At 38.5% G+C, this 12,249-nt stretch overlaps 1 protein-coding gene across 1 annotated transcript; it reads right to left on the reverse strand.

Moving 5' to 3' along the window:
- Positions 1–4,668: 4,668 nt before the first annotated feature.
- On the reverse strand, positions 4,669–9,892 carry LOC144442388 (uncharacterized). Its single transcript, XM_078131722.1, has 3 exons — positions 9,757–9,892; positions 5,813–6,750; positions 4,669–5,503 (listed from the first exon to the last, which is right to left on the reverse strand). Exons 2-3 carry the CDS (start codon positions 6,702–6,704, stop codon positions 5,094–5,096), a joined length of 1,302 nt encoding a protein of 433 aa, XP_077987848.1. The 5' UTR covers positions 6,705–6,750; positions 9,757–9,892; the 3' UTR covers positions 4,669–5,093.
- Positions 9,893–12,249: the final 2,357 nt, after the last annotated feature.

The raw sequence follows: 12,249 nt of genomic DNA on the forward strand, positions 1-12,249 counted from the left end.
ACAATAAACTTGTACCAAACCTGAATACAGTCAAGTCTACTGGTAAGTAAATGATATATCTGTCTGTATGTAGTATGTCGCCATCTTATATGGCATATGGGGTGGGGTGGGGTGTTGTGGGGTGCTGATTATGCCATTTATCGATTATAATAAATAAATGCAAGGCTTTCTGCGCTGATTGATTGATTGAATTGATCGATTAGTGTATCGATAGATATATAGGTCCAAACATTCAGCGAGTTACCTATTGATACATTAATATTCTGATGGACTAATTGTGGGGCTGATCGAATATTGGTCTCTGTGTTGTTTATTTCTTCCTATCAGATGTACAGCCATGCATGATATTGATGAAGAATAGTTTAATATTGTCTCTTTCAAGTTGGTGTCAGTTTCCTTACCCACTATTTCTTGCGAAACTTCACGATTTTCGCGATTTTATTATCATTTTTCTCGAATACGTAAAAATAAATTTTAGGGTCGTCGTGAAAAACTAGGTGGGGTCGGGTAACCGGAACCAAACATTTTTTTAATTTGGCCTAAAGTGAAGTACAGTCAGACACTCATCACTCCTTTTACCAGTTCACCTTCTATATATTCTCAGTTGCGGTAGTGACTCTAAACCATGTACAATAGCATGCTGTCAACTCGGAAATGTTCAATCTATTTCTGTACCGTGTCATAGAGATCAAATATTTGTTGGTTATCAAGTGAGATAAAGTATGCTTTGTAATTGATTTGGGTTGACCTCCGATATCATGATCATGCATTGGTATGTCTTATTAACTCTGTCAAGAATGTGCGCCAGCGCTGTCGTTATTAGAGGTGTAGTCGCATTAAGTGCTTTGTGCTTTTACAAACAATCTCTTCACATAAACCACAGACAAGTAACACACGTGTTACTTGTCTGTGCCTAAACTAGACGACATTTGTTGATACTTAAACGAATCACACCCACCTTTTCGGCCACTCTCTACTTGAATGTTCGAAAGTCAATGAACTTTTAGAGAATGACCGAGATACTAGTATATCATACGAGGGTGTCGAAAAATTATCGTTACTTTTCCCGTGGATTTTCTTTTCTTTTTATTTATGTGCTTCAAAACGTTTTTGTTTTGATCACAGAAAATAAATGTCTCAGAATATTTTCTCGTGAGCTATTTATTTTCTCGCTGGATATCAGTTATCAGAACTCAATTTCTTTCTTCTTCTTAGGGACGGGTTTCTGTTCCATACATATCTGTATCACACTATCCTATCGCCCGAAACAGATAATGGAAGTGATCAGCTGAAACCCACGCATGCGCCCCGACAACCGTAGGGCTTTGAAACTTTTCCTTCAATGTTTTCTTTTATCTCTTCATGTTTGTATAACAGGTAGCGATGTCAATGCCAATAAGTGTGCCTTTTCAGCGGTACGTACAAAGTCTTTAGCCGGTGTAATAGGCACGCCGACTATCGTAACGTTTGATGTCATCCTAGCTAACAAGGGGAAAGATTTTGACGAAGACACCGGTTACTTTACAGCCGAAATTCCAGGAATCTACTATTTCTCATTCACGGTACGATCGTATGCCGACAAGGCTGTTGGAGTAACTATGATAAAAAATGACGAGAACACAATCACCGTAAGTACGGACACCAGTAGTAGGGAAATAATGCAAAGTCATTCCGCAATGTTGAATCTTGAGATTGGTGATCGTGTGTCGCTGTGGATTGGCGCTAGCGAGCAGTTCCAAATTGTAGGCCGATCGGACTATTATTACATAACGTTCAATGGATTCCTCATCTACGCTAACAATTTGGAGATAAAGGAAGATTCTGAAAACATGACATTTAGTTAAAGCTCGGAAGATTTAGACCAGTTACAAGGGCGGAATCATAGGGTTATCTCAATATATATACGTGATTGGTTGTAAAGTTTCGCCATTTCCCCAAAACAACTGAGATATCATACCGCCTAAACCAAAACAAGAAAACACCGCAAAATATAATTCCTGCCATTTTTCAAAGGTGACTCGATGTCAGAACCACACATATTATCAATAATGTTTGCTTTGACCAAAATCTGAAAACATATACATATTATTTACCAAAACTCTCAATTATTATCATAATACGGTAGTGATACTTTGCGCTCGAAATGTTATTTTTCATAATGAAGTTCTTCAAAGTCGCAAACGTGAATATAGCTTCTCTATTGGCGACATATATTCCCTCAAATATCAATTCAGTCTGTGGATTTTTGCTGGCATGATGATTCAATGTACTTGCTCAGTGATCAGGACAAATGCTGGTCTGAGTTGTTTTTTTATTTGAGTTATGTCTGTGTGTTGAGCCCACCCACTTTTCAGATCACATCTCATCATAATTATCTTAAATATGTGTGCAAAGTTTGTTACCCAGAATGTACAACAACCTGTTTGGTACGCATTACTACGCTTTGACCTTGTGTTTTTTTTTGGGATCCGTGGTACATTTTGGTATATCTGAAAGAGCATCTGAAAGCGCATATGTTGGGCGCCCTCATCGGCCTAATCTCTCGATGCGCAAGGCCGATGAGGACGGAACACTGACGATATGGCGTGTGTTTATGTTGATGGTGATAACAATAATGATGATGATGATGATGATGATGATGATGATGATGATGATGATGTTGTTGTTGTTGTTGTTGTTGTTGTTGTTGTTGCTACTACCGTTGTTGTTGTTATCGTCGTCGTCGTCGTTTATGTTGTTGTTGTTGTTGTTGTTGTTGTTAATACTGATTTCGCTAACGAGTGTGGTGTTTTGTTTCAGTACTGTTGTTGTGGATGATAATCAGATAAACAATTGTATTGGCTTCCTGGTAATAGATCCGTTGTAGAACCACTAGGAAGGATATACCAGTAACTGGTGTCGATGATAGCAAAGTAGTATAAATAATCCCAACTGTTACTAGCAATTTGTAACCTTTTTAAGCAAACGATGAGTTCACTATGATGTTCCAACATGATTGGTAAAACAACAATAAGTTTTATAGACAAGTTGATAGTTTAAAACGGACATGATGTTTCTCGAGCCTTCAAGCCTAACGCTTTTTACTTTATGAGGCCCATCACACAATGTAGACACGTCCCTATGATTTCTAACCGGACACAATTTATGATTATAGAGAGGCCATTGTTGCATGTTGTCGATGTTGGTGATGACGGCGGCGGTAGTGATGTACGTGATTATAACGATAACGCACAGGACAAGGGGGGGGGGGCATGAATGGAAATATGAGGAGGAATTGTTGATTAACTACACCGCTCTTTATTCAGAAGACGGTTAGTAACTTTTTCCTCAAGTTAAACTACTAGTTCTTCATTGTTATTTAGGTCCGTACCATGGTATAACTACTCTTATCACATAAATACGTGCATATCTTCTACTGTGTGACGTCAAACAGGGGTGATTTCAGAGCATATCACCCCTGTTCTACCGAACTATTTTTTCTCCGTACTGTTCAAGTGTTCGTGTCAATCCCACGCTACGATCAAGTTTATCGTAATAATTATGTGCTTTCCAAACGTAAATACATACATTACGTTACATATATCCTTGGATGGCATGAGTTTGATACATAGAAGTCCTTTTATTTGTATTTGATACATTTTATTCTATTTAAAAATCACGTAGATTATCGATGTCACAGCCGGAAAGCTTCCGACTCAGATTTTCCGTCGAGCTCAGATCTCCGAACTTACACAACCCGAGAAAATATGATTAAAATGACGGCACAAAAGTCGCATTCAGACAATTCTACTTACGTTTTAAACTAAATTCGATATTACATGTACATCGCAAGGTTATAACCGATAATTTTGGTTGATAAACCACACAACAGTATGATCGATACCGTACAATGGTAAGCTTGACCTCGCGACAGGTCACGCGATTATGTAATTTGCATAGCCGACGGGCGAATTTTTTAAATACGCGATGAAGAATATAGTGCGATGAAATGATGCAGTATTCGTAAAATACGATTTAAAATTTCAGAAAAATACGGGGAAATACTTAATTATGTGATAAATATATAATTTCATGAAATCAATGTTAGTTTTACGTCATAATGCTCCTCGTATGATTCCGGGGACTACAAATTCTCGCCTACCGGCTCGAATTTGTATTAGTCCGCGGAATCATACTCGGAGCATTATGACGTAAAACTAACATTGATTTCATGGGATTATATATAAATATCATGGCACACAGTGGTACGTATGACACAAGGAATTTCCGAATGTATATAATAAATTTTAATTTTTAAAAGAACTTTACATTTCCCTTTTTGGACATTAGTCGTTTTTGCTTGGTCGTTCATACATGAACGTCCCGCTAATGAAAAGAAAGTGACAATGGGATGCACAGTTAAACTCTATGTGTTTTATGTGAATGTGACTATCCCGTAACACCCCCACTCACATACATAACTGCATACACGCACGCACGCACGCACGCACGCGCGCGTGCACACACACACACACTCACACACACACACACACACACACACACACACACACACACACCAAAAGCCTGCTCAAACTCCCGCAAGAATAGTTTCATGACGGTGTCTACATGGTGAAGCAGCAGAACAGTAACTTTATTAGTATAACAATAAAATACTATGGAAACAAAAACTTGTTTTTGATAACAGTTTATTTCATTTCTAACCTACGTTTCACGTGATTAATATGAAATATGCTGGTGATAATTTTACAAGTGCCATATACCTATAACAATTTTCCCTCAAAAACCATCGGAGATAATGCATTTTTCTCTTTAAGCTGTTTTAAGCGTTTTTTTTTCAATTAGAAATAACCCCTTCTAATGAATGATGAGAAAGTTAAGGATTAAGATTAAAGACAGGATTTTAAATGCATGCATAGTAATGTTCAGAGAGACTGTACCATTTAAGTATAATTTGGCCTCAAATCTACGTATTTCAATCACTTGCCGTTAGAAAGGATGTCTTAATATATACACAACGGAAGGAACTTTTACAGGTGTTCTAATGACGAGTTTCATGCAGTAACCTGAAAAGCGAATCACTGTCTCCTGCAAAGTTATTTTGCAAACAAAAGGACTCCGTTAAAAGTGTTGTAACTGAGTTCATTACCATATAGAGCAAAGTCTTCAGAAGGGCCAAGTAACAGCCAAACTCTGTCTCCCTGGCTTAATTCCAGCATAACGCTCTGTGTCTGCATCACTTTGCGGTTGCTAGGGTCTGTTGTCATAGCGACGACTGGGTTTTCATCTAGCATGAGTGCAACACCGATATGTTTGGAGTCGTAACTGCGCATTGTAAATGAAAAGTAGTATGTACCGGGTATTTCACATGTAAATACACCATTTTGGCGAACGAAATCTTTTCCTTTGTTGGCTTGGTTTTTCTGGAAGGTGATTGGTTGAGGCTCTGATGATCCAAACAGGGGTTGAGTTCGAACAGCAGAAAAAGCCGCTCTGTCTTTCTTAGCTGTAATTCAAACAAACGGAAACGTTAGAGCGTCATCTACGACAATTTAAAGGCACGCTTCAAATTGTAAGTAAAAATGTAGAATAACATATGTACGTATGTATGTATGTATGTATGTATGTATGTATGTATGTATGTATGTATGTATGTATGTATGTATGTATGTATGTATGTATGTGTGTGTGTGTGTGTGTGTATGTATGTATGTATGTATGTATGTGTGTGTGTGTGTGTGTGTATGTATGTATGTATGTATGTATCTATCTATGTATGTAGCTTTAAATTGAAACCAAACATGTTTTTTTTTACCTCTAACTAAGCTGGTAAATGCTGCCTCCAGTTGTCCCTCTAGATCCGATCTCGTAACATCTCGGCGAAGTCGTCTACTAGGACGTCTGAATGGAAACTTAGGTCGAGGACGAGTTTCTACATTTGACGAACTTTGACCGGCTGGGGTTGTCGGTCTTTGTCTGTTCTCTTGTTGGTCGTCTACGATTTCCTCTTCCCGCTCCCCATCATTGTCTTCATCGTCAGTTAGCATCAACCCATCGCCTTCTGCTTGTTGGGTGATAAGTTGAGCAAACGCTTTACTGAGAATGCTGATAGCCTCAGGATTCAGTTCAACGAGGTCATCGTCATCGTCCTCGTCTGTACTGAGGATGTTGGTGCCTGCACCGAGACTTCTATCACTTGCCCGACGATCTTCGTCAAAGCCCTCGATTATTCCATGTATACTATCAGGATCTAACCGTTCAACCCAACCTTCTAATCTTCTATCACCACCGCCAGTTTGTTCGTCGTCGTCGCCGCCGCCACCAACGGTCGGTGAGCAGCCGCAAAGTTCCCCGCTACTCATTCTATTTTCAATCTCAGAAAGTCGTCCTTCAGTTTCTTGTATAAAACCAGCCTGTGTTCTTGAGAGAAGTATATCAATCTGTACTGTCTGCATTTCTATGGTGTCTTCTAAGCGTTCGTTGTTATACGTACTAAGCTGCAGTTCTCGTTCCAAGAGACCAAATCTTCGAGACAGATCTTCCATACGTGACACTATTTGTTCGTAACTTGGTTCACTCGTCGCGCTTCTTGATGTCCCACTGGTTTCAGTAGACCTCGGTCTATTTCTGTGCAGTGCCCGGGGATCGACCGAACTGGTACACCATGCAAGTAGTAAACACCCTCCAACCAGTCTTAACCACAACATTGTGAGTTTTAGTTATATTTCACTTATTTTAATCCAACTGTTATACCTACAAAATGAGCAAATGTGTTTTGACAAATGTTACCATGTAAGCAAAAGCAAATACATGAGAGAAATACAAATGTTACACTACACACACACACACACACACACACACACACACACACACAGACAGACAGACAGACAGACAGACACATCCATGCATTCTCCCACCCACCCATCCATCCACCACACACCCACCAACCCCAACCCCCACCCCCACCCAGCCACCGGGGGATACTCATATACTAAGTGGTGTATATACCTATGTACTATAATTATGAAGAATTTAAAATCTTTCATTTTCTGTATAAGCATTGTGTTGAGGCTACGCATTTTGAATGCACCACAGATAACTAACACGTGAACATGATGCACGTACGCCCTTTAAGTTTAACCCCACACTTGTCGATTTCAGATTTTTCGATACTTCTAACCCCTATTTTCTGGCTGAATGTGGACATTTTTCCCGCCGTAGTTTTGTACTCTTTTTAGCGACTGTACTTGTAATGTGATATCGCCAGGGTACACCTCTTTCCATTACCCAACGAAGTAACTTCTCCTCCCACCTCCACCAAAATGTTAATCGATGGCGAGGCCCTGGATGCCGGATTCAGTTTAGACTGAGAGAGCGCCACCAACGGCGAATTCAACGTTCTTGCCAAATTTTGGTCAATAATTAGTGGTCAATATTATCTGTAGTTAGCTTGAGCGAAAGCTCGGTTTTGAATGTTATTGGGTGCGGACCCAAAAAATCAATTTGATTTGATTTATCGTTTATACAGATACAAAATATGTTTACCGCAGGTGATGCAATACTGTTCACATCACAGTACGTGTACTGCCATTAGTCGGATCAGTGGATGTTTACACTCATGGCATAATGCGTTAATGTGGGCAAATAACTAGTGAGTTTTTCTCGGATTAGCAAGCTACTAATTAATGCAAAGCTGATAAACTCTGATAAGACAGTGATAACAGGTAGGAAATTGGAAAAAAAACAGTGAGAGGAAATAATGATTAAAACTTTTTTTGAAATATACATAAAATAATATTAGAAATCTGGAAATTCGTGAGGAACAAAATTGATTATTCATCCTTTTCCCTGTGGTTGGTCTACAAAGTTACCATACCTAAAGTATTTAGTCACATCAGTAAAAAATTCAGTGTCTATTTGATCTTTTGATCTGCTCACAATCACGCGTTAACTTATTCAGCTTATTCAGTTATGATGATAGCGCCCCCTATCAGGCTGATAACTGATAAAAGTTTTTGATTTCGAACATGGTGCATAGACCCACAGACAAGTCTGCGATTGACCATTTCGTTATCCAACACGCGACATTTTCATAATGAATGAGCTTCGTCCATATTTAAACAAATGAAGTAGGTGCATACACCCTGCATAATAATCGCAGAAGACGATGCAACAGAAAATGATTTGGAATAAAATTTTGTTCTTTTTAAAGAAATATTGTCAACATTTCCATCTCTCTTCCATCAACTCTTCTCTGCTCTTCAACTGCGCATGACAGTCTATAATTGTCAATTCACGGTCCAATTCTATAGTTAATTTACACATGTGTGTTTGCGATTCACAGGCTGATTTAATAGTTAGCCAGGGGAATTTAGTGGGTGTCTGCCAGTCGCAGTGACCTTCGACATAGTAAATTGCAAACATCGTACGATTCGCTCCCTGGGCCGTTAGACAATGGTGGCATCAAATTTCTGATTTCCTCATAAACAAACCACAAAGGAAGTGCTAATAGCTGTGATGGATACTTTGTGGTTTATGTGGCTGACAGATAACGTTCAGCATGGGCTGATGCTCATAAATCATGCAAGGGACAGCTGAGGTCCATATTTTCAATTGTTCAAACTCGTGTCTATTTATGGATTCTGTTGGAAATGCTAGTAAGGTAACCACAGCGACGTGGTGGTACCTAGTTTTGTTGGACTTCATACATATAATATATATATATATATTAAGCACAACCATTTTGTTTTAAAATTGACTGTCTACAGAAAAAAGAAAAGAAATATATCGTATATTTTTCTGTCACATGTAGTAGTTTGGCAATGCTCGGTTCAACCATACGTTAGAGAATAGCTCTATCACGTCAATGGTTCAAACATAGTATTCTTGTTTATATACCGAAATGTTTCATATATATTACTGTAAATAGCAAACTAATACATTAAAAGCCAGTTCATTATGTAGTTAATTAACAATAACATGAAACAGTAAATTGACTGGCTCGACAGTAAATCTTAATAACATTGCAGTATTCCATTGTCTGACGTCACAGAAATCTGACAAATTTAACAATGTTAGTAAGATTTCTGTTGTCAGTCAGACGACAGTTTTAGGATGTGTGGTTTCTGACCACGCAGTGATCATGAGTCGCGACTTTGTTAATCTTGGTATTCATTGGGTTCAATTTTGTGATGTATGTTCTCAAAGTGACATGGTTATTTGTTTTTGTTATAAATGCAGTTCGATATTTATACGTGAAGAAGACAGACTCTTAATTTTCCGAGTCGTTTATGGTTGCCATGACAACCAATTTTATTGAAATCTTAACTACTATGTGACCTTTGCCTTCATATTTGCGGTGGTGATATCAGCGTTGTTTGACTATAGGGACACTATTCGAGTTGTACTTATTCTGTAAAAGACACGACGTTGATCTTTGCCGACACGGGAGACAACGAATGGTTATATTTTCAACTTTCAAAATTCAACATATTCGTTGCAAAACTTGAACTTTCGTTTGTTCGTCCTGAATGACATTGTGACATATATGTATTGCTATCGAATAAATTACAGAAAATATCTGTACTTGGAGAAATATTCGCTCAAACTTTGATTTGTCAGCAAACACGTACAGAACAGATCCTATATTATGATAAACCCTAAAACATTTGATTTTCAAAGTAGTTATCGTCAATGACATCATGATCTCTATCTAAGTATTGAAAATAAAATAATCATAACAGAATTTATGTAACCTACCTCTCAGTAAGGGTACTGTGTAGGTGATTCCAAGCTCAGAACGCACTACTTCAGATTGTCTCAAACATGTACACTGTAATTGTCACATGCAATGCACGCCCCTTGTCTGAAGGTATACGTTATACCATGATCTGTTTATATACCCTTCTATACTCCTCCAGGCCTGGGAAGCTGACCTTTGACCCGGATTCCCTGCCAGCCATTGATGTCAAAGCCTACGTCACTTTCTTTCACGCTGGAATACATTAACTTTCAACTAACGTCATGGTGATTTAGTAGAACTGTTTACAACGGCTTTAACTTGTTTCTCAGTATTCTCTGTATTTTGTAGAAAATAATTTCTGAATAAAAAAAAAAAACATGCACATATTAGTGTCCGGCCGCGGGAATGTTATCATTTTCGACCTCTAAAGTGGGTTTTAAGAAGTGAGAAGTGAGGAGAAAAGATGGCAGAGAAATACACTTTGTATGTGGCTGTATAGTCCTGCTTGCATAAGGATTGGGGGGGGGGGGGTCATGTCAGTAATCTAGACCAACCCATGCACCGTCTGCAAGCAGGACTAGTGGCTGTAATGTTTACCAGAACATATGAACATATCCTAGGCGTTTATCAACAACGTCTTAGTCAAGGATTTTCTTATCAAGTTGTGTATGTTCTCAATTTTAATTAAATGGGGCCATTGAAGACAATGGTTTGCACGTGACCAGTCTAAGGGTAACGCCCAATGCAAAGGAACACAACGCGTAGGCAGTACGAATATGACTCTATGAAAGTCTCTTTTATTTTATAAACAGAGGAAACACTCTGTTGTTGTTGTTTTGAAAGATGCCAACGCATGGCCTTGTGACATATCCGGTGAAATATTAGTGTTCGATCACCTATTGTTTTTTGTCGATCTTTTTATTATGAAAATCTCCAGGCGTTCGGCCTGTTGCTCATCAGTCTCAGGGGATAGTACTATATTTCACCCCAAACACTCCTGTAAAGTTAGTTACTCATACATTTACCGAGTGTATGGGTTAGACCTCATTACGTAAACGAATAGAATTGATTGGATAACACATGTTACACAATACAGAGTATATAGAGAAGGTATGTATGTATGTATGTATGTATGTATGTATGTATGTATGTATGTATGTATGTATGTATGTATGTATGTATGTACACCTAACAAACGCTTATCTAGTTTAGCGTGACACAACTATTCAGCTGATTATCCGAATTTGTATTATAGTGTCTGGTTTATATATCTAGATGTAATCTAGTACTTCATTGATAGATAGATAGATAGATAGTGCTATCTTGTAACATGGTGAGACTGTATGTAGTCAATTGAGATCATGGTATATGTATCCAAGATGTACAATCACCAATACTGTATGGTTGTCGTGTACGCATTAGTTTGGATGACCAGACTATGGTTTAACCACACCACATAAATCGTAATGATACTGTATAGGAATTGGACTATGTACGCAGTGACTCGTAGTAATACTCGTAGAATACGTAGCCTCCACAGTCACATGTGAGCTAATATTCTATTCCAGGATGATCTTAATACAAAATAATGATCGACGTTATTGGGTATACACGAATATTCAAAACTACCACCATCGGCGTCTGCCACGTATACAATGTGTTGTGTATCCGTGACAGACGCCGATATGATGTTAATTTTGGAATATTCGCAAACACCTAATGACGTCATTATTTTGTATCAAGGTCATCCTGGAAGAGAATGATCATCCTGGAATAGAATATTAGCTCACAAGTGACTGTGGTAGACTCAGAAGTATGTTTTACTTTTCAAACCTGAACCCTATCTTACAGTTACATAATTTTGTGAAAAAGGCGCCATTCACAAGAAAGATCAAATAGTCAAGTGTAACATTTATGTAGACACAACACAAGTGTTGAAGAAAATTCTACTCGAAATTCAGTTACCAAATTATTAATTCGAAAGACAATGTACTCTGGTACAAGCAAGCGAAAACAAATCAGAAAATCATCGCCTTCCCCTCTGTCTGTCTGTCTGTCTGTCTGTCTGTCTGTCTGTCTGTCTGTCTGTCTGTCTGTCTGTCTGTCTGTCTGTCTGTCTGTCTGTCTGTCTGTCTGTCTGTCTGTCTGTCTGTCGGTAAGTTCTTGTAACTCAGTCTGTATGCCCATGTCTCTCCCTCCCTCCGTCCCTTCCTCCCTCCTCTCATATAATATAGATGATATAAATCATTCTCGCAAACCAGAGCTGTTATTTCTTCCGCTACACTTCGAAATGGACGGCTCCCTAAGAACAGTGCCGTAAACAGGCCGTGGTTTGCGACAATTATATTTCACAAAGTTGTTCCGATGTGTTTTGGTCCAAGGGTCAATTGTCTATCTATGTCAAGCAAAGACTTTCTAATGTGTGTCTGGTTTAAATCATTACCCCGTGACAGATCTCTGCTGACCACGGGGTCATTTGGGTTAAATGTTTAGAACATGTTCTACCACAT

The sequence above is a fragment of the Glandiceps talaboti genome, chromosome 11, assembly GCF_964340395.1.
Source record: "Glandiceps talaboti chromosome 11, keGlaTala1.1, whole genome shotgun sequence".
Lineage (NCBI taxonomy): Eukaryota > Metazoa > Hemichordata > Enteropneusta > Spengelidae > Glandiceps > Glandiceps talaboti.